At 39.3% G+C, this 23,259-nt stretch overlaps 1 protein-coding gene across 4 annotated transcripts in view; it reads left to right on the plus strand.

The window, feature by feature from the left end:
• Positions 1–22,965, plus strand: part of ANXA11 (annexin A11) — a 27,654-nt gene extending 4,689 nt beyond the window's left edge. For 3 of the 4 annotated variants that reach the window (XM_075717521.1, XM_075717523.1, XM_075717522.1), the window contains exons 2-15: positions 8,324–8,384; positions 9,563–9,675; positions 11,297–11,674; positions 12,207–12,294; positions 12,686–12,780; positions 13,226–13,339; positions 14,493–14,583; positions 14,697–14,776; positions 14,906–14,962; positions 15,873–15,966; positions 16,730–16,825; positions 19,350–19,408; positions 20,068–20,190; positions 22,231–22,965. In XM_075717521.1, the coding sequence (XP_075573636.1) occupies positions 8,333–8,384; positions 9,563–9,675; positions 11,297–11,674; positions 12,207–12,294; positions 12,686–12,780; positions 13,226–13,339; positions 14,493–14,583; positions 14,697–14,776; positions 14,906–14,962; positions 15,873–15,966; positions 16,730–16,825; positions 19,350–19,408; positions 20,068–20,190; positions 22,231–22,290 (1,500 nt within the window). In that variant the 5' untranslated portion in view covers positions 8,324–8,332 and the 3' untranslated portion in view covers positions 22,291–22,965. Of the gene's footprint in view, positions 1–8,323; positions 8,389–9,562; positions 9,676–11,296; positions 11,675–12,206; positions 12,295–12,685; positions 12,781–13,225; positions 13,340–14,492; positions 14,584–14,696; positions 14,777–14,905; positions 14,963–15,872; positions 15,967–16,729; positions 16,826–19,349; positions 19,409–20,067; positions 20,191–22,230 lie in introns of those variants that run through there. The other variant, XM_075717524.1, reaches the window with a different exon arrangement.
• Positions 22,966–23,259: the final 294 nt, after the last annotated feature.

Below are 23,259 nucleotides of genomic sequence, written 5' to 3' on the forward strand. Positions count from 1 at the left end.
AGAGCACAGGCGTTTTGTGCACAGCGTAGGGTGCGTCCGTACAGCTTTTAACTTAAGATTCTGTGCAGGTCCCGTAAGCATGCCTTTCTTTGGGGAGTTGTCACTTGAACAGCCTGGTGTTATTTGGCTTCTTCTGCAGCCCGAACAATGTAAATGTAGGAAGTACTGGCAGAGGACCTAGTGGAAAACTTTTGTCTGCCTTTTGTTCCTGTTGCCTTGCAGGGCTGGGGAACGCAGGAGCCCTCTGGTTTCACAGCGGGGCCACTCCCTGGCTCTGCGCTTCAGGCTTGGGCACAGCAGCTCATTAAAAATCGGTGGCGTGAAATGAACAGTTAGGTGTTTCTCTAGTAACTGTTTTAGAGTACTGAAAGTTACGCTATTCCTTTAGTTGTGTAGGATTTCCCACACAGTGTACTTTGTGAAAAGGAGTAACTGGTATTTACCTGTTCTGACTTGCACTGATGGTGTAAAAATTTGTTCTTGCATGGCAGAACTTAAAATAGATGAGTATAAATCCCTGAGGTGTTAGTCAGTTAAGAACATAATTCAGGCTATTTCTAGCATGACTGTTTTTTGCAACAAATTATTTTATATGACAAGTTATGAGTTTGAAATAGGACAACCTCATTCTATTATTTCTTCAAACATCTCATAAACCTATTTTGGTATTACTTCTTTCTTGTTTTGTTGTTAGGAAATTCTCTTTATCTGTGTTGTCATATATGTTTTGACTGTCTGTATTGTAAATATTCCAATGAGAACACTGCAAGAGCGTGCTACAAAAGCTCGTACTCGGATCAGGGCAGAGTAGGAAGCCAAAGTGAAGTTGGCCTCCTGGAATTAATTTGCGGTTCTGCTGCACGTGGATCTCGAGAGTCCATGCAGCTCAATTAAGTTCTTTGGGTTTTGTTGCCTTGAGTATATATGTAGGGACTGATATGTAAACCCAAAGAGGTCTGTGATCTTCCCAGAAAAGTCACAGATGCTGAATGAAACAGTATGCTGGGGGAATAAATGTTTAGCTACATAAGCAGGACCTTCACGATGATGAAATGCTACCACGGAGTGGTAACATTATAGTTTTTCCCCTCTCCCCTGTCGTCTGCTGGTTGGACCCCAAAGACAAAGGTCCATCAAACGAAGCACAGAAGTATGTTTCTTTCTGTTCAACCACTTGCCATCTCTGTGGGTCAGTGCTGGTGAATGGTGTTACGTTGCCATCTCCAGCAGACCCGGTTCCGCTGACAGCTAGAATATGAGGTTGGCCTACTTGCCCTTTCAAATTTTGACCCTCTGTGAAGGATGTGGGTCTTGAGTTGTCAAGGAGATGTACCAGTGAGAGGGGAGTGTGCTCAAGCCGGGACAAGGCTGTCTCATGAAGGAGACAAGGCAGCTGGTTATTGGAGCTTTTGGTCCCTGTTTGCTCCTGTGGTGCGGCAGATGCGGGTTATTGTTACTAGGTGTTTAAAGAACTTTGTCACGAAGTGGCTGAGTTGCCTGTTACATCAGAATTATCCTTTGCAGGCTTCTGAGGTCTTAGTTGAATGTGGTGTCATTTTTGTCTTGCTTTGTTTTCCCACTAGCCAACAAAACCAAGCAATAAAAGGTACTAGCTGTAGGTCAGAGCGAGTCATCTGGAAAATTCCCTGAATTCCCTCTCGACTAGATGATCTCAGAGGTCCCTTCTAACCTAATTTATTGTATGAAATACAGAGTTTGTACTAGTGCAGGTACCATCAAAGCAGTTGTTTCACTATCTTGGAGAATCTTATTTTGGTCATATATTCGCATGCATTTCTCTGTTGCATGGAGTGTTTCTAACGCTGTTCAAATTACTCTTCTAGTAGTGTTTAACAGTGTAAAATATTTGAAGTGGGCTAATTTGATATGTAATTTAAATTATGAGCAGTGGTTTTAAAACTTAACTTCTTGTTGCTAGAGGTGTGAGAATTGCAGTGCAAATATTTGCACTTTTGTCTAGAATCCATGACACAATCACCTCATGTTAGCATCTCCTGCAGTGGTAAGACTGTAATGTCATGGTTTATGCTTCTGTCACTGAAAATTATCAGTTACATGAATGTTCTTATTTAACATTTTTACAGCTCGGTTGTGGCTTATGGGTCCGTCTTCCCATTCAGCTGTTCTTTGTTGGACATGGCATCTCTCTTCTGCTCTACCTTATTTTCACTAAGGCTTGTCAATGCTACCTTTCTGATGCTTCCTGTTGCCCCATGCTTACCCCAGCACATTAAGAAATGCTAGATTATCTTCCAGTAAAGTATTTCTGTAATAATAACAATGATGATGATACTGAATTGGCATGATCATCAAAACTGGCAGTGCTCCTGACTTGTAATACTAGCAAGCAGTTCAAATGGATAGTTTTAAAAAGCTCCCTTATTCGAATTTCTGTTTCACCATCTATTCAGAGCTGTGGGTTGTTTGGGTTTTTTCTTTTTAAGGAAACGTCTTTTTATAGGAAATGGATGATGTTTTAGTACTCTTTAAATATACATTTTTGAATGAAGACCAGCAAAGGTCCCTAAAGGCAACTTATGAGTGGTAAGTTCTGTGTAAAAGAGGTTTCCTGAGTTTTGGCTGGCATGCACTCAGCTACATTAAGCCCTGTTGAAGGGGGAGCCCATTCTACTAAATTAGTTTTTTCATAGTGAAAGGAACGCTAGACAGGGAGTCACCTACACAGAAGACTTAATGGAAAACCAAATTGCAGGGGTTTTTATCTGTCAGGATGAAGAATATTACACCTGCTGTAGGAGAGAACAACTTCTATGCTGCAGTGCATGAGTCAGAGATAAATCTCGCGCAGGCTGGTAAAATAGCAGTTAGCTAGTATGATGCTGGCTGTGGCTTGTTCTTGTCTTGTAAAAGCACAGTGGTGGATGCCTCAGTTCACCTCTGACGGAAATCCACAGCATATTGTAAGGTGATAAATTCTGTTCTGCTGGTTTCATAATCAGGGATCAGTCTCAGAGCAGGTTCTCTAATTTATAGCTTTAGGCAGCCTTTTGTACTACATCCTGGTAATTAACCTGGAGAGGAGGAGTAAAGGCCAGGGGTTTAACTTTACTTGGTGTTCCCAGGGAAATGGGCATAATTAAACAATTTATTTTGAACAAAACAGGCATAATTAAACAAATTATTTTGAACACATACAGGTCATGATCTTTTCATCCTTTTTTGACCTCAAATTACTGGACCTTGGCATAGCTGGAGCCTGAACAGCAGCCACTAAATAAATTCCAGGAATGGGCGTGAAGGTAGTAGCTGAGCTTATTTCTGTTGCACCTTGAAACAGAAGTTTTCTGGCAGCCTTAAAATTTTATTCTTTACTTCTACCATCATTGTGTAATTTGTATTTTTGCTATAAATATCTCCAGTTGTAGTCCTCTTCTGTTGTGCTGTGGCTTAGAGGAGTGTATTTTCAAGATTCCCATTGAAAGTATATCACAGATTTAATCTTTTATGAACAGGTCTCTTCCCTCTTAGCTTTGCCAAAGCAGCAGGAAAATGCTCGAGAGCCTGAGTGGTTCATGGCTTGCAATGTGAAGCGAGATAGTGATGTCCACTACGGGAGTAAAACCTCAGATCTTTATTTAGAGGTGGACCTCCAGGGTGAACACTGGGAATGGGGAGAGGACCTTAACAGTATTTGTTCTGTATTTTCTTCAAGGCACTCCCTCTTTCTGTGTATGGTTTGGTGGTTTGGATTTTTTTCCTCCTCTTACGCACTACTTTTATGGCTGAGCAAACACAGACCTTGCTGTTCCTGTATCCTCCCACGCAGTATTTGTATAGCAGGGTGGACTTTCGCATCTTCTGTTCCCTGGCCTATGTCACCACTTCGTTGTCAGCAGGCAAGTCCTGCTCATCACTAACAGTTTTAGTAAGAAGATGTGGATGTAGCAGAAGAAATTTGGGAAGATGGGCTTAGAAGATGAAATGGAGACAAGGCTGTGGGAATGGTTGGGAAAGTTAACTTAGAGGTTAAATATTTGCTAAGTTAGAGAAATGGCCAACAGAGACTTGATGAAATATGGAGAAGGTGGTGCTCAGGGAAGTTTTTGAGCGTGAGAAGTCGGTGTGTTTGTGGATCTAGTTTGCCTGGAATCAAACCAGTGTGGGAAAATTTCCCCTTGGAAAAGTCCTGGATAAATGCAGTGTTTGAAAGAAGCAAATGGAACATTTTTTTGTATACAGTAACATTTTTTTCAGATTGCTAATGAAGTTAGCCATTATTTCTCAACCTCAGCTTTAATTGCCAAAAGGCTCTTTTAATTTTTTTTCAATTTGAAAGAAACATTCTGCATGGGATTAAAAGCAAGTGAACAACCCTGCTAAGAAAAACAACGCCTGTTCCGTTGCTTCCCACCCTCTCCCACAAAAGAAGCCCCCAAGTGTCTTTGCCTTAAATTTGTACCCAAAGCTCTATTGTAAAGGCATCTTATCATTACCCCACACCAGTGTGTTATCAGCATTATTCTCATACTAAATCCAAAACACAGCACTATGCCAGCTACTAGGAGGAAAATTAACTCTATCCCAGCCAAACCCAGAACAGTATCCACCCCTTATTCTGTACGATCTACATCATGCCCTGGTCCTATCCTTTCCAATACGTTGCAATTAGTCACCACCACTTTCCTGTCTTGATATATACACACAGATATCATTCCCTTTGTCTACGGGAGAGAATCGGGGGGAGGGGGGGGGAGTAAAACCCGTGGACTGAGATAAAGGCAGTTTAATAGGACAGCAGAGGAAGAGGAAGTAATAGTAATAATAATAATGATCATGAAAGAATACACAAACCGAGTGATGCACAATGTGATTGCTCACCACCCACTGACCAACACCCAGCCCATCCCTGAGCAGCAATGGCTGCCCCCCAGCCAACCCCCCAGTTTCTATACTGAGCATGATGCCATATGGTATGGAATAGCCCTTTGGTCAATTTGGATCAACTGTTCTGGCTGTGCCCCCTCCCAGTTTCTTGGGCACCTGGCAGAGCATGGGAAGCTGAAAAGTCCTTGACTGGTGCAAGCAGTACTTAGCAACAACTAAAACGTCAATGTGTTATCAACATTCTTCTCATCCTAAATCCAAAACACAGCACTATGCCAGCTGCTAGGAAGAAAATTAACTCTATCCCAGCCGAAACCAGGAAGATTTTTTTTTGGTGTGTCCTGTCGTTACTGTATTTATGCGTGAAGCTAAAAAGAAGTAAATTTAAAAAAAAAAAGAACTATGGTTGCACATGAAGGAAAAAAAATCATTTCAATGCTGTAATAACTTGTATATCAAAAATGTACTCATTGACTAATAAGCATTATGCATGCTAAGATCTGGGTTGTGGGGTTTTTGTTTTTTGAGTGACTTTGAGTAATAATTGTTCTCTTTTTATTTTAGTACCACAGCTATGTTTTATGACGTAAAGCCAGTTACTGAGGTAGTGAGGCTCTGAAGTGCCAGGCTGCCCTCTTGATTTCTGCTCTCCCCTCCCATGCACCCGTAGATGCCCAGAGGCAGCAGCGGAGCGGAGCTGGCAGCGTGGGCGGCGCAGGCAGCGGGCCGTGCAGCTCCCCTGTTGCCACATATGCCGTCCCAACATGTGTCTGGGGCTTGGCAGCTCCCTCCAGCGATCCAGCACGCCTGTGTGCAGGCTGTCAGGAGCATGGCGAGGTGCCAGGAGGGAGGAGGCTACCTGCTCTTTTTCTGGCAGAGAACACGTGTTTTGCTCTCAGCTCTAATCAGAAATGTTGAGTTTTTGCTTTTTGGCCTCATAAGCTTGGGGTCCTGGTATGGGTAATGCGGGCATTGCCTCCAGCAGTTATGATTCCCTTGGGATAACAATATCTTCTAAGTGCTCTTTGGATGGGTTTTATAACCTGAATTTGCATCTACTTTATTGAAGTGTTCAGCTTTATCAAGTTCTGTAAAGTTGCAGTGAAGTGCAGTGGCGTTTTGAAGATGTTCAGGCTGAAACATTCTCTCTAGAGCATTGAAAAAGACCCCATTCAGCTGCTGCCATACCTTTATGCTCTTTATTTAGCATCAGTGAATATTCAAAAGTAAAGATCCATTATTTTGCTGAACTGCAGGGATGACCATGAGAGACCTTTTTCAAAGATTTAGCTTCTAGCATTAAAAAGGGACACAGATAGGAACCAAATCTTAACGTAGGATATGCATTGGGCACGCCTGGAAAAATAAACTTGATCTTCCTGATGACTGCTCTGTGTGGAGTTTGTGCTGTCTTGTGTATATTGCACAGTAATTGTATGCTGGATTTGGTGCTGTAGGTCTTGTGCGCTGTGTTTGCATATGAAATGAAAAATTACATAGAGCTTAGTTATGTAGAGAAGTAATCAAAAGCTTGTTGTCTTTTCAGCTGTAGCAGCCTTGATATTTAAGTTATTCCAAAAATACTCCTAGATAGCACTGCAGTGAATGATCTCATTGGAAGCCAAGGCTGAAGGGAATGTGGGAAAAACATTCACTGTGTTGTGGAGAGCATCTTGTAAGCATCTGATAGAATGTAAAAATTTCTGTGAGCCTTTACCCTTCAGGTATAACCTGGTTATGAACGGTGTCATGTTAGCTAATCTATAGTCTGTTCTTACAATTGAATATGCAGAATTGGGCCATGATGGTTGTGGGTGGCTTTGACTTCCCTGGACCTTTCTTGAGGAAACCTAGCCATCTGTGATTGACAGTTTACTGATTTAAAGCCTGATTCTGTAAAATGTCAGCAAGTTTCCCGGCTGTGCATCCTGCTTGGTTTCCTCATGTGCAGAGCTGGGTGAATTGTTAACTCTCTTACACCCATCGGAAGAGGAAAAAGGGGGTCATGGTGGGGTAATAGTTATACCCCTGGCTGACCCCACCTCCCACTTATGTTCATAGGGGGGATGGAGAATGAACAAATGGGAGGGCAGCACTTAAATTTGCATGCACAGAAATAATCTTTTTCCAGTTAAAGGCATCCCTTATAGATTTACTGGTAAACAGGCTTTTTCTAATGCTGAGAAACTGCGTTCGCTTATTTGTTAATTCTGTTAGATACTTTACATGCTGGAGTAGAGGTAAGGTAGGGTTATAACTCTTAGTCTACTCTGTTCATTGTAATTTCTGCTAGTTCATTTCTCTCTACTTAAATTTAAATGAGTACATGCAGCATGAAGTCCAGACAGTTTTTAAATAAATTGAAGATTTCCTTACTGTATTTAAAAAAAAAAAACAACAAAACTCTTTCCATTCTGCTGTTGCTATGCAAAAGAGCCATGCAAACCAGAAAGGGAAGTTAACATGATTATGCAAAACAAAAACAATCCCACAAAAACAGCACCCCCCACCAACCCAAACCAAACCCAAAACAAAATGCCACAGATGAAACCCAAAACAGAGCAAAACAAGTCAGATACAAAAGGCAGTGCTTTAGGGGAAAGAGAGGAAAGAAAGGAAAGGGATACTGTTTGCACAGCAGTTTAAAATAGACTGCAAATTGTCACTAAAAATAACCTTGAAAAAGATCTTTTCTTCATCTGAAACAAGCTCCTTGAGTTACTTTTACCATACTTCCTGATAGTTGTTCTATTTAAAATAAGGCTTTCTGTATTCTGGAAAATCATTTTCATTTTGTCCTTCATTTAGCTGTCCTTTTTGCCCTCCACTTCTGTTTTGGACAGCTAATGACTTTGTGCACTTCTGTGCTGGCAGCGGCACTATCAGCTTTGAGAGATCCAATTTGTTCTAGTGATCTTATCTTCTCAGTAAACCCTTCATATTTTATGGCAATGCTGTAAGCATGAAGTGTATCCCTTCCGCTTCTTACTCTGACCTTGCACTGTTGCAGATGTTCGCATTTAAATGCCTTCTAATGCTTCTCATACAATTACTCACTTGAAGATGTGGCTTGTTTGTCAGATGATTTTCTACTCTTGCTTAATAAGGCTGTTCTGTAGAGGCTGCAAACTTCTGGAGACTTTTAACAGCACAATAAAGTAAGCATTTTCAAGTAATACATCCTTAACAACATAACAGACAAAGTGAGCAGTAAGTAGTAACTGAAATGAATAAGAAAAATAGCCTGAGGAGTGACTGTACAACTGCTTTTAGGTACCTGACCATGTTTATTGGTCCAGCAAAAGGGAAGAGGTTTCCCAGGGAAAAGCCTGTGTGGTTTGTGCAGTTTATGTCTAAATTTTGGTAACTGGCTACTGCAAACATGTTGCCTGTTAATTTTATGTGGTGTAATTAGTGAAACGTTACAGAAAATAACTGTATCACATGTACTTTTCAGATCTTCGCAATGAGTTACCCTGGCTATCCCCCAGCGGGTGGATATCCACCAGCAGCCCCAGGTAAGTTGTTTAGGTGAAGTTGCAAACATTAAATGGCAGTGGTGGTCCTATCTGGAGTGGAGAAGTAGCATGGATGAAGAACAAGACTACAGAGGGTTTTCTTGACTCACTGAAGCTTCCTGTGCTCTCTTGTTAAGTCCCATTTCATCTGTTTCTGATTTATAGACTATGGGTGCTTTACCATGTGTTCATATAAGGTCCATTTTCATTCATCTCAAACAAAGCGCGCAGCACTAGGAGGTGGTTATAATTTGACCAAATATCAATAAATGTCAAGGAACAGTGTACTGTCAGTACTGAGTCTTGAAGGCAGCTGGTGAGAAAAATGAGAATGGGGAGAAATCAGTCACACAATTTAAAACCATATCCCTCAAAAAATTAGGGCTTTAATTATGACATTATACCTCATTCACTGTTCTTAGACAGATGGTTGTATACGGAACGGAGAGGGCTGTTAAAAAGGATATCAATTATAATATAATGCTGATGAAATATGTAACTACTGCTTGGTATCAGGGTGAACTTTATAGTTGTTGGTAATGAACTTTATAGTTGTTAGTATTTCTGGTAGAAAGAAAGGACTGGAGTCATACGGGTATGGTGAAATGTGGAGTTAGGCAAGCTAACTCAGGAACGGGAAGCAGTGTACAGTGAGAAGCCACACTAGCCTGGGAGGATAAGTCCTATTTCTCAGCAGAAATGTTCTAGCTTAGACTGCTGTGCAGACAAGACCGTACTGCTGTGTGTAGCCAAGTTTTGTGACTTCGATAGCTGTGAATGTACTGTGTCATGCTCTGTAGACATCTCTCAAATTAGCAGCCTGAAATGAGTTAATAATATCTTCCTATTGGAATACTCAGACAACTTTGTACTTTAAGAGAAACTACTCTCTAGTCAAAATAATGGCGTTTACAGTATTAACTCTTCGGTGTTAACCTTCAAATATGTGTAGAGTTGTTTTAAATGAGAACTTACAGATTCAGTGATAACTAACACGATTAGAAATATCCAGTGAGGCTTCTCTTTATAATTGCACTGCTGCCATGCACCTCTTCAGTTAATTTTTGTTCTCCCAAACTGCTCGTGTTGAACAGACATTATATTAGAAACGGAGGTAGTAAGAAATAAGTTTAAAAAGGTGTAGTTTCTTGTTTCAGCACAGCTGTGTTTGATTTCAGGTAGCAGTCCTTGGGGTGGTGCTGCCTATCCACCTTCGAATCCACCTCCAATTGGTCTAGAAAACGTGGCTGGTTATGCCAGCCAGTTCAATCCCAGCTACATGGCTGGACTGGTGAGTTTGCTTTCAATTAATGTGTTTTACTGTGACTTCCTTAGGTGCAAAGATGTGCTTCTGGCATTGCCACTGAGAAGTTTATCACTTGAGTTCTGTGCCTTTATGTCTAGTCTGTTTAGGTGTTGAGCATTCAATATTATCTATTGAAGAAAATGGTTAGTGCAAGCAATTCCTTATTTTAGGAAAGCAGACCACTAGTTAAATGTTGATTTAATAACCTAACTTAAAAAGTCATGGACATAAAAATAATATAACTTGGCTTTTGCTGTGCAGAGGAATAGGGGAACAGACTCTTAACACTGAGTATCCACTCTTAATATATTCACATGGGTAAACATGGTCCAGATTTTGCCTAATAGCTGGATTTTGGCCAGTCTGAATAAGGAACAAGGCTGTGCAATTTGAGGTATCAATGACTCATCCCTGAAAAGAATATGGGATCAGCTGTCTCTTATGAACACTGATGTTTAACAGATGGCAGTAAAAACCTTTTACATTGATTGAAGAAAATGCAGACATTTCCAGTGTGACCTTTTTTTTTTTTTTTTTTTTTTTTTTGCATAGAGTAGAAGTAAGTGACACTTCTGACAACTTAGTCTTCAGAAATCTGTTATGCTGCATAATGAACGCACAGTTTGTAGGAAGACATTTGCATTATAGATGCCTTTCTGAGGCAATGATTCAATAAAGTGATTTGGCAGCCAGCAGTCAAAATGAGCAACAAACTGTCTAGGGTGCACATAGCAATATCCACAGCAACTAGCTTCTGAGGACACTGCAATCACCAAACTGTCAGTTCTTCTGGTTCCTCTGTAGAACAGGGTCTGAGTGTGTCACGTGGGAACATGATATTGCATGTGGAGTGGAGTATCTTTGTGGCAGTCTCTGCGGATGTCTTTCCAAATGTAGTCCAGGAACTCTTGCTAGTTGTAAACGACTAATGCATCATAAACCAGCTGGAGGTTGCTCATAGTAAATCCCTGCAATCAGATGATGCTGTGGTCATGTGAGGCACCCATGGACAGACTCGTAGAATCATAGAATTGTTTAGGTTAGAAAAGACTTTTAAGAGCATCAGGTCCAACCATTAATCTGACACTGCCAAGTCCACCACTAAACCATATCCCTAAGTGCCACATCTACATGTCTTTTAAAATATCTCCAGGGATGGTGACGCAACCACTTCCCTGGGCAGCCTGTTCCAGAGCTTGACAACCCTTTCCCTGAAGAAATTTTTCTTATTCCTAATATCCAGAGAAGGGATAAGCATAGTTTTGTGTTGCTGGGATTAATTGGCGTAAGTTTTTAGAATAAGAGGTGTTGTGGCTATTGATGCTCTTCCGTGTGAGTGGTGTATAATGCTGGATGCAGCGGCAGGTATGTGTCTGTGGGTTCTGCTTCTTGATGTATGGCAGCTGATGATTACAGTAAAGCAAGAGTCAACTGAATACATGTTTTTTTCCATCTTGCTTGCTAGTAAGACATGATTATTGCAAAGTTCTTTTGCGGATGCAGAACTACCTGTGTTGGTTGGGTGCTAGTATTGTATTAAGCATGTTATTGAAACTCAACCGTTTGTATACCTTCCCATCTCTTGCTTTATTGGCTGTCATTGCAGGCATCCAACCTGGCAGGGACCTTTGGAGGGACAAATGTACCACAGGGCATGTATCCTTCAACACCTGGGGGTTATCCCCCGGTCCCTCCAGGTGGCTTTGGGCAACCTCCATCAGGACAACAGCCCTCTTATGGAGGGTATCCTCCACCTGGAGGAAATCCACCATCAGGAATGCCAGCTTACCCAGGATACCCAGGTGGTGCTGTGCCAGGCCAGCCCACACCACCGCCTGGGCAGCAGCCTATGGGCTATCCAGGACAACCACCAGCAACCTACCCAGGGCAGCAGCCCATGCCAAATTATCCACCAGGCCCAGCTGTGAATCCTTCTATGCCCTCTTACCCAGGAGCTACACTGCCTACGGTCTCCCCTGTAACAGTAAGAGTATTCAGTGCTTTTGCTTTGAGATGTGACCATGTATATGTTTCTCTACATTTTCTTTGCGTATATAAGTGTAAAACGACCCTCAAACTGAAAAGAAAGTCACAAAAAGAAGTTTGACTAGAGAGAGATAGATCCTTTCCAAATGCAAGCAATATAGGCTCATATGACTTGAAACAAATGCTGTTTTACCGCATTATCCAAGAAAAAATATTTGGCGTGAATTCAAATTTAATAAAATATGCCTTTCCTAACTTAACAAAGTATTACCAGTTGTATATATAGTTTCATCAAACCTTAATTAATTGGACAGCAGATTATAAATTCGGTGAACCTTCTTGACCTTGGATTTTCTCATAATCTGCGTATAGAAATGAACAAATTGTTTAAGGTGGGGTTTTTTTCTACGTTTTCTATGTTACTTGTCTAACAAAAAGAAAATTGGTAACAGTGGTCATCTTTCCGAAGTAGCGAAACACAGTCTTTTACTGATAACACTAATATGCAATTCAATTTGGTCTGATTTTAGCATGGAAACCGAGGCACAGTCACCGACGCACCAGGATTTGACCCTCTGAAGGATGCAGAAGTCTTAAGAAAGGCCATGAAGGGATTTGGTGAGCAGACTGTGGATTTACATTTCAGTTAAAAGTAGAATTGCAGCTTTGATTCAGCACTGATCTTTCTACATTGTTATGCGTGTATTGAGTGGGCTAGTTCACATGTGGTTGTCCTTGGTGATCAGAAGAATTACTGGAAGTTCATGTAGGCATAAACAACTTCATGAGTTTGGTATTTGGTTTGGGTTTTTTTTTATTCTTACTGTGTTTGAGATTAGGAGCAGAGCTTGAAGTTCTGTGCTTGTACACAAGAGGAGATACTGTACATGAATTACAGGCATATGTGTCCTTTGGTGGGGTTTAGAAGAGAGAGGATCACATGGAAACAGAAAGCTGAGTCCTCACATGACGTGCATGCTCATTCTGTGGTGTCTGTGTGCATGTACAGGAACCGATGAGCAGGCTATTATCGATTGTCTTGGAAGTCGTTCAAACAAGCAACGGCAGCAGATTATCCTGTCCTTCAAAACAGCTTATGGAAAGGTAAATGCATTGTGAGAACAGAAGGAAGAAGAAATGAGAGCCTACATTCCTTCACTGGGAGTCAGAAGACTTAATGTTTGGAAAAAAAAGTTTGGAAGTTGCTTAAGGGGAAGATGATTCACAAGTCATAGCCTGTTTAGAGTTCTGCTTTTACCCACTCTTGACTTTTTTCATGCAGTGTTTCAGATGAAATGTATAAAGTAGTTTCTCTGCTAAATGGTTACTTTGACTCTTTGGTCTGTGTCTATTTAAGTGGACCTTAATTACCTAGATGTACATGTTACATTATGCTGGGTTTAGTGTTGTTAAGTGGAATAGCTTTACTTTGAAGATATATTATTGATGCTTATGCATAAAGAATTCTAACTAAACTCTGCAATTTTGGTGCTTATATTTGTCAGTTTTGGTCTTTATGCATTTTTTCCTTGTTTTTACTTCTCATTAGGATTTGATCAAGGATCTCAAGTCTGAGCTATCAGGTAACTTTGAGAAGACAATCTTAGCAATGATGAAGACACCTGTCATGTTTGATGCTTATGAAATCAAGGAAGCTATAAAGGTTTGTAGGAGATACAAATTTATAAGATAGAGGAAATGATAGAGCTGATAAAATTTTGGGGAGTCATTTAAAAGCTTGAACTTAAATTCCCTCCTCTCTGTCTAGATATTCAACCCACTGTTTGTCTGATCTGTACCCTGTTTCTTGGAGGTATATGACAGCAAAATTGAGAAATGTTATACCCATAGGTTAAAGGTACAGACTATTTAATAGGTTTGTGTTGTAACAAAAACGTATTAATAAGTAAATACACAAAAAAAGGCAGAAACTGAGTTCTAACAGTCTTTGGAGTTCATTTCTTACATAGTCTTGAGTAAGCCACTGAGGTGGCTCACTTCTAAGCTAGCCACTGCATGGGGTGCCTTTGTTTCTGGGTTTTTGCTTTGAGCTGTGATGGAACTGATGATAAAACTGCTCAACTTAGAGTTCCCAGTGACTTTACACTCAGTGCTCAAGAATAGTTCAGAAAACTAGGTTCACAAAGATTTTGGGCAGGGTGTAACTTCTTACCATCTTTTCCCCCACCTCAAAAGTGTACTTTCCTAGCCCATGCTGAACCTTTTCTAAAGTATTATGGAAGTATTGTGTACCTTCTCTCTAAAGCCATCAGACTGTTCTATAAACATTTAGGTTTTTAAAATAAAAACAGGTCAAATATTTGTGTGTCAAGACAATGTTTAAATGAAGGTGAAATAAATATTTCCATTACTGAGCCGGTACATATATTTACGTGTTCTTTGGCTGCAATTTTAAAGTAGCTAGAAGGATGAAATAATATTAGCTGTATTGTAATTGCAACTGCTATCTATTAGTTAGTGAAAGTTACCTGTTAGAATTCACAAATTTATCTTTAATGGTAGAAAAAATGTATTCCAAAAATGCCTGAAGTCTGGTGTGAAGGATGACATTTTAAAATGAAATTTTGTTTTCATAATTATTTTAATTAGCTGTTCAATTTGTGTCTTTAATACATTTCTGTGTCTTGGAAACATGTTATAAGTAGCAATTAAACTACTTGCTTTGACTTCTCCTATAACAAGATTATATTCTGAATTATATTTTGTTGTATAATTTTATTATATTTATTTCATACTAGGTTGTAGAAGTAAGATGAGAACTGAAGAGTGTGTTTTCTCCTTATGCTTTGTTTTAGGGTGTTGGCACAGATGAAAACTGTCTCATTGAAATCTTAGCTTCTCGCAGTAATGCGCACATTCAGGAACTCAACAGGGTCTATAAAGCAGGTTAGATTTGTTACAGTTCCATCAAACTTTTCTTCCTCAGTCACTGACTGACAATATTAATTCAGGAAATGGGCAGGGGTGTATGATGATTCATGACTGTGTGTCTCTTTCAGAATTTAAGAAAACTCTCGAGGAAGCAATAAAAAGTGACACATCTGGACACTTTCAGAGGCTTTTAATTTCACTTTCTCAGGTACTTGCATGAGGAGATTTTGGAGTTTGGGTTTTGTGTCTCTGTGTGTTTGTAGGGTTTTTTTGTTTATTTGTTTTTTTAACAAAAAAAGCCCACCAGCAACACTTTTGTATCTTCAAATTCTTTCAGGGAAACAGAGATGAAAGTACAACTGTTGACATGTCTCTTGTCCAAAAAGATGTGCAGGTCAGTAGAAATTCTTCATCATTTCTAAGTATAGTCAACTCGGTACACTGAAATTTGACTGTGTGGTTTCTGCTTACTCTTAGTTTTGGACACCTTGTGACTTCTGATGTTAGTGCTTATGTTTCAGTGGATGGAAGTGATATGAAAAGCCCTGACAGGGTGTTAGAGCCATACAGCTCCATTACAGAGATGAAGTTCTTGGGAATAGAGTCCATAGGGTTTTTAAATCTCTCATTCTGTCAGCTCTCTGACTTTTCCAGGTGTTGGGTGACTCCATTGTGCTGCTTATTAAGGGAGTGGTCCAAAGAGATTTGAGGTGATATGTGTGTGGATTAAACTTTTAATCTATTCAACACCTGCATTAGCCTTTGCCTGTTATTTAAGGAACTTTGGATTTTTGCAGCAAATAAGGCAGTTGGACCTAGTAATTCTTGCCCCGTTACTTTTTTTTGTGTGTTCCATTTCACCACATAGCAAAGAGAAAACCCAGGATCATTTCAGCACACTACTGTCATATAAATGGTAATGTGATTAGCTTCCTACATAGTATGCCTTTGCCAAAAGATGACAACACCCCAAAACATACTTAGAGGTATAGAAAAAAAGCTAGACGTAAGCCCTATTAGGAAGAATGGTCTTCAGGTACTTAAAAAACAATTTTCTCCCACTTTATCAATCTCTTGTGTTTGAGCACTTACATATCAGTAAGCTAGGAAGACTGCAAGCGTACCGTATTGTAGGAAGGTTAAAACTAGTTGCTATTTATTGCTTGCTCCTGTTTTCCAGCAGTACATAGACTAAGAAATAAGTGTAAAAGGAGGAGAGGCTGTAAGGAAGCAGATCTGTAACTTAGCTTTTCAGCCTGAGTGCTTTTCTGAGTAATGAAATGTGAATTCCCTTCTGTTTTTAGGAGCTATATGCAGCTGGAGAGAACCGCCTAGGAACTGACGAATCCAAATTCAATGCCATTCTGTGCACAAGAAGTAGGGCCCACCTCAGAGCAGGTAATGGTGTCCTCTGCATAAACAGTAACTTGATTCTGTTGTATGTAATGATAAAAATGTACGACACCGCTCTGTGCCTGAATTTCCCCCCTCTGTAAAATGAGTGTAATGATACCTCAGTGACAAGCAGGGTGAATTCTGCTGAGGGAAAGGGTACACAAGAGCTGCACATTATGATCATCTTTCATAAATATCAGAGCAGGTAGAGGTCATACTTGTTCAAATGTTTCTCTGATAAAAGAATTGAAGAACCAGTATTATTTCAATTTTGCATGCTTGTGTGTGCACAAGACACTTTCAATCCTTCCCTTTCCCTTTTACTTGCTAGTGACTAGGTGTTACATCAGTCTATAGTGGTGGAAATGTTTTAGTAACTACATAGAATTTTTGAAATATGCTATATATTGAGACACCGCCATCCCTTTCCCCTCCATGTGTGTGTGAGAACCTGAATGTTTTCTTCTTAATTATATTGACACCCAAAGCTTTCCTAGAGGAATTTTCACTATTTTCCTTACAGTGGTTTCTTGGTCTAGCCCTTTAAAAATAAAGACAGAACTAGACAAGCTAGAAGGAGCACGATGACATGTAAATAGAACAGTATGGTTGATAACATAGCATTAGTCTTTGAGATGTTAAAACTTGTGTAAGTATACTGTAGTATCAAGTTGAGAAGTGCGATTGAAACGAAGCCATCCAGTATGCACCAGTGTCACCTCTTTTTGTGAGACTGACTCCTGAAGTCTTTCTCTTCCATTAACAGTCTTCAGCGAGTACCAGAGGATGTGTAACCGGGACATTGAAAAAAGCATATGTCGTGAAATGTCTGGAGACCTGGAAAAGGGCATGCTGGCAGTAGGTATGTGTCATCTTAGCAAGTTCATTCCTGGTATTCCACGACAGCTGGCTGAGATGGTGGCATCTGTGACTCCAGCTAAGGATGTTCTTTTTAGTAATAATTCCAGTTTTCTGCTTTCTATGTTGAGATTTCTGTGAAGTCACTTGTGGTTAGTAAAGCAGGGCATGTAGTTCACCTCAAAATGACAGATGAAGCTTTTGCTTCAGGCAGCTGCAGAATGAAATTTCACATGCTAAAGTGGGGGGAGAATTATTAACTGTACTTGGCATTTTTTTAAGAAGTGATGAGAACTTGTACCAACAGCTGAGTTGGTGAGAATGGGATATTTGGGACAGCTTTGGAAAGCAAGTAAAATATAGGCATTAACCCTCTAATTAGTTACCTCTACCTCTTTTTAGTAGAAATAAAACTTAAATTTGATTGCAAAGGGGTTATTTTTTCCACACTTCCTGTGGTTACAGCTTTGTTAAATCTTTGTTTTTAAGTGCCTCCAGTACTTCTGAAGAGTAAAGACTCTTACCTCAAGTTGTTGTGCAGTACGTTTATTTAGAATGTTTTATTCTAGATAAAATTGTGGACCTCTTTCTCTCTCTTGTCTTTTGTCTCTCGTCTCTTAGACAAGAGTGCTTCTTTACATCTCCATTTCTTTTTCTGTTTATTACTGTGAATTTACTGTGGTATCTAGAGCTGCTGCATTAAAAGTGTTGTTCTTTGTTTTCGAGTATGTGACTAGAAAAGTGATGTAAGAAAAAAAAAATCAAAAAAACCTACCGAAATAAATAGGAAAAATGTACTTTGCATCACTTGGAAACAAGATGGGAGAAGACATTTGGCTGAACCGCAACAGATGTTTTTCATGGAAGTTGTGAACAAAATCTTGCAAAATGGGAATCAGTTTTAAAAGCCTAATTTTTTTTCACTCATGTTTTGTGCATATGTGAACTATTTATCTACTGTTCTTACTCTACTTGGCCAAGCTGTCACTATAGTGGCCTCTTAATGACCCAAACTGGGTCCAGCTCTGTTGCTGTGATACATTTGCAGACCTTTTCCAGAATTCAGAATTGTCACCTCAAAAGGTATTGTTAGAAAACCAAGCTTAGGGAAAAGAAATATTTCCCAGTGTTTGTAGGAAAAGATAGCCTCAGTAAAGAAACCACTGTCAGAGTTTGGAAGTCCTTTGACTTCATAGAGCTTGGTCTCCATGTAGATACATATTCAGAGTTGGGACTGTAGCTTGCAAACAAGTCAATAGCTTTTTGAGCAAGAATTGTCTTTGATATTCACTGAATAACTCCTTTTTCTTATTTATATGTGTATATATGTGTATGCACACATATATCTATATCAGTCAATGATGTTAGCATCATTTGTTCTGTGAACCTTATTTTCAGGAAAAAAAGGTTTTCTAATTGAAAATATTTAATTTTGCTTTCTTTAAAGCTTTCTGGATTGTACAACTGGTAACTTACAATAACATCTTCGAACATCTTAAAGTGCAAGTGTGTTGTTTTAGCTAAATACAGTGATAAAGAAACATGCATTTCATTTGTCATTCATTTTTGAATTGTATTTTATATATATAATTGACAATTGTGTGTGGTGAGCTGCTATCTCTCATCTACATTTTCCTATTCAGAAAAGTAGTTTTTCCTATACAGAATGCGTGTTGCTGTGAAATACGTATTTAGGTTTACCCCTTTTGTTCTGTATTGATTTTACATGATTGCTTTTGATACCTTTTTGTGCTATAAAATGTAAGTCGGGTGTGGTTTGTTTTCTGTGTAGTTTGCCACAGATTGCATGACTATTTACTTGTAAGTAACATAGGATCAATACATAGATTTTAATTCTGATGAGTGATGGAGGATTCTTTCATTATCCTGATTAACATGACAATAACTTGATCTAGATTTTGCTCTTTCAGATTTCTAATGAACTGTGCTAATTAAATATAAAATCCTGTCATTACTAAATAAGCATGTCAAGAATTTTTCAGGAGTCCTGGTGAACTTTGTGGCTAAAAAAGAAAAGTGTAACTAACTTAAGGGTGAGGTTTCTGTCGTAGGTGGCTTCCCAAATTGTATTAGAGCAGGACTTGAATTTGTCATACCTTGCAGATGCATGGCCTAAAAATTCTTAAATTAGGAAAAAGCCAGGAGTACCATGATGTGTTCCTTCAAGCCTTCTGCCCCCTCCCCATCCCTCTTTTCCCTTCATTAGCAAGAATCTGGTCATTAGACTTTAAAGATTTATTATGGCTGCTTCATGCTAGATGGCTTCCAGTGATGGAAAAGTTTGCTTTGAGCCATGAAGTGTAGTAGGTTCTTTAACTTTATTGCAGCTACTGTTTGGATTAAAAATCATTTCAGTGACTAACTGAAGGAGTGGAAGCTGCATTGTATCCAAGTGTATGTTTATGTAAAATTAAAGCATGTGAATATCTAGGGTAAGCTCAAAAAATGACTGTGATTTCTGATTGAGGAGGAATACCTGATTCCTCTAATACTGTTTCTTTTTGCAGTTAAGTGCCTCAAGAACACGCCAGCTTTTTTTGCAGAGAGATTACAGAAAGCTATGAAGGTAGGTGCCTGTGACAAGATATGTAAACTTACAGTGTGGGTTTTTTGGTTGGGTTTGTTTTGGGGTTTTGGTTTGGGGTTTGTTTTTGGTTTTGTTTTTTTTAAATGCTTGTACAGCTCATCGAAATGAATTGTTCGGCTGAAGGTATTACATTTTTCAGTTGGCAAGATGCAGTCATTATTATGAAAGGCTGGAAAAATCTAGCTAATTTTATCCACTTAGAGACGCATACATACTTTCAGAGGCTTTTATTACTTAAACAAAGTAAGCCTTCACTTGGTAAAACACAAACATGCTTAAGACTTACTGAAATTGGTATCTTTTAAGTAGGGAGGTCTAGCTGAAATAAATAGGCGACTAAACTCACCAGACCTTCCTGACCCCTGTCCCTTTAACAATACCCCCCCCTTTTTTTTTTCCTAACTGTTCTTGTGCAGAGAAATGACTGTTAGTGTCCTACTAGTAACTTTAATAAAGTGTGATAGGCCAAATTCTGTTCAAGCTTATTGAAGTCAATAGGGTTATGCTAGTAAACAGCCATTTGTGGGGTGATGGGGTTTTTTGGGGTTTTTTTTTTTTTTACTAATGCTGTATCATCCAGCATTTCCACACATTATTAATACATTATATTGATTATATTGTTGGTTTTTTTGTTTCAGGGAGCAGGAACAAAAGACAGAACACTGATTCGAATCATGGTATCACGCAGTGAGGTTGACCTGCTGGACATACGTGCAGAATACAAGCGGATGTATGGCAGATCCCTCTACACAGATATCACTGTAAGACTTGGAGATTTTATCTTCCCTGCCGTGACATCCTTTCTGCTAGTAGAACATGGATCCTTACCCCGAATAGCTATTAACTGCACTGAGTATAGCTGGCTGTGTTTGGTTTGCTGCATTTGTCAGGAGAGCAGAGGCTGAAGTGCCAGGGAACAGACAGCACTTGCTTTTGCGTGGGGGCTAGGTGAGCTAGAGATGGGAAGGAAGCCAACAGACAAGGAAAGAAAAGCAAATTGGTCCAGAGGGGTTTCAGAGACCTGGTTTTAAGTCTGGTCTCTGTCCCAGTCTCTGTATATGATCTTGTAGAAACCACTAGTCCTCCAGCTGAGTAACAGTGGTGCTCTACCTCGTATGTGTGTTGAGGGAGTGTAAAGCTCCTAATACGCTTTTAAAAGATTGGCTCCTCTTTCTCTTGAAAGTACAAGATTTTGGAAATAGACTAAACTTCAGATTCTTTAGCAGGTGATCTGCCCTACTACTGCTATTAACAGCTGTAGCAACAGTCAAGAGGATGCCTGGCCAATGGGGAGGGTAGTAAGAGCTGGAGGAGAGTGACTGGTGCCACTTTCATTTACCTTGTAATGAAGGTGCTAAATCTGTTAAGCCCCTATTTATTCCTTTTGCTGTTGACACTGAGGGGCTGCAACTTGGTGGTGTTTGGAAGGAATCCTGCAAAGATAGTGAAGGATAGTGTGCACCAAAAAGTCTTGATGCGAATCTTCTGCCAGCAACTATATGGCCTCTCTGCCCATGCACCACAGAGGATCGCCTAGCAGAAGCTTTTTCCAAGCGTGTAACTCTGGAGTGAAGATGCGCTTCTACTACAGTAGTTAGGTGCCCTGTAACCACCAATGTGTGAGTAAAAAAGTGAGACATTGGTGGAAAAGCTGTATGTGTCTTCTCCCCCAGCTTTCTCTTTTGATCTGGTGTTAAAATAATTTTACCATTCAGAAACAGGAACAGGCCATACCCATTTAATGGGCTGAAATTGTTCAAAACTTGGTTTCAGTAAATATGGGGCATGCATGTGCACAGTTCTGTGTATGTAAACTCTACTTCTTTTTTCTGTAAAAGTAGAGCAAAAAACATCCTTGGAAAGAAAATTCTTAATTCTTCTCTCTTTTTTTTTTTTTTTTTTTTTTTGTAAGTGGACAGCAGTTCTTTCCTTTCAAGTACATATATAAACAGGAATGTTTTATATTTTGCGGATTGTGCCTTTGAAGTGTCTCTTTGTCACTATCGTAATAATTTTGGTCTAGACAAAACAGTTTTCAGTCATACCTGAAGGTGAAGGATGAGATAAATGCACTAGCTGAAGCTATTCTGTGAAAAGGATTGGCAAGCCTCATCAACCAATCCTAGTTAACGAGCAGCTCCCAGGGAACACTTTTTACTCAGAAGAGCATCAGGCAAAACAGCTAGCGGGGCCTTTTGTGATTATTTGCATGTTTGTGTGTGCATCCATACTGACTTGCACTGCCCACAACGTGAAAAGAGATGTTCTCTAATTGTGGACACCCCCCCCCACCCCCACCCCCCCTTAGATCCTTTGATATCAGGGCATTGTTTTTAATGTTTGAACATAATAAAGAGTAAACTTTCACTCACTGCCCCTAGAAAAATACCCACATTGACTGCAAGGAAAAGGACTTTTGTATTATTTTTTCTGGATTTTCATACCTTTTGCTGGAAGACAGCTTTTCAGTGAGATTTTTGTATTAAACTACTCCCAAGTAAGTAGTTGAACCTGTATACCAAATTCAGTTTGCTGATGAAATACATTCTCTATGGACACTTTTGGTTCCAGTTATGGAAGAAGAAGATTTTAGTTCGTACTTGTATTAGAGTGGTTTTGAATTAACAGGCTTTTTAATTTTTTCTTTTTTTTTTTTTCTTTAAGAGGTTACCACCTGCTTTCTTTCAGCCCTTGCTTCATCTGTTTTGGTCCTTAATGTCATGTTTAGGATGCTTGCACTTCCTTTTCCTCTATTTCAAAGCATGAATCTTCAACTTTTCTTTTTCTGGGTTTCTTTCTAGGGTGATACTTCAGGAGACTACCGGAAAATCCTACTCAAGTTGTGTGGTGGAAATGACTAAATGGAGCATTGAGCTTTTCTTAAAAAAGCTGCTATTTTCATGTTTTAGCTTTAAAGCATCTTTTTTTTTCCAAAAGTAAATATGTAATGACCTGTTTCTCCTAAAGCAATTACATTTTTAAAGATAATATTGCATGTAGCTTGTTTTCAGTTCAAAAATAGTAGGTATGCCAAAAAAAAACCCAAACCAAGCTTATGTGCCATCTGCTCAGGATTCTGTATAGTACTCTCAGCGATCTATGAATGACAGGTCGTTATTTCTTTTCTGCTTATATTATGCTGAAATAATGTGTTTGTTTTATGGAACAAAAATCACAGTTGTATGATTTAAGGTTCTATTTTGTATAAACATGACATTTTAATGCAAGTTTTATATATATTGTATGCAGAGTTGGTTTCATGCTAGCCTACTCCCTGATACGTGGAGAGAAGAGCCCTGAGTTTTTGTGCCTAGTAAGACTGTTTTGAAGAAGTTTTGTCAAGTTCTGTTTTCTTTCCTTGACTGTTTTAAGGAAGGTGTGTTCCACATTTCATTCTCGCTAGGGCATCTATGACAAGGCAGTAGTAAAGTGGACAGTACTAAAGATTATGTGTTTAATGTTTTAAGGTTTTGGATTGTGCCTTAAATATACGTATGCAAGAAGAGATTATGAAATTAAAGCTGTCTATCTTCTAACTCTTTGCAGACTATGCTTTTTGGTGTTCCTGTTGATTCACATGTGAGTGATGACTCAGTTTATGTAACAGTTTTTCCGTAGAAGTTCTCTGCTTGAATCCACAAAATTATTCAGAAACTGTTATGTTGACAAGAGTTTGGGGCTTGCGTGCTGTTGATGAGCAATTGTCTGTACATGATATATGTAATCTGTAGTTATTGCTCAGTATTTTCATTTTGCATGTTGTAATTTCTCTTCTCTGGCTCTTGGAACTCTGAATTATTTTTCTCTGCTAGCATGGATGACATCTCTTC

This window comes from Pelecanus crispus, chromosome 10 (genome assembly GCF_030463565.1).
Source record: "Pelecanus crispus isolate bPelCri1 chromosome 10, bPelCri1.pri, whole genome shotgun sequence".
NCBI classification, from domain to species: domain Eukaryota; kingdom Metazoa; phylum Chordata; class Aves; order Pelecaniformes; family Pelecanidae; genus Pelecanus; species Pelecanus crispus.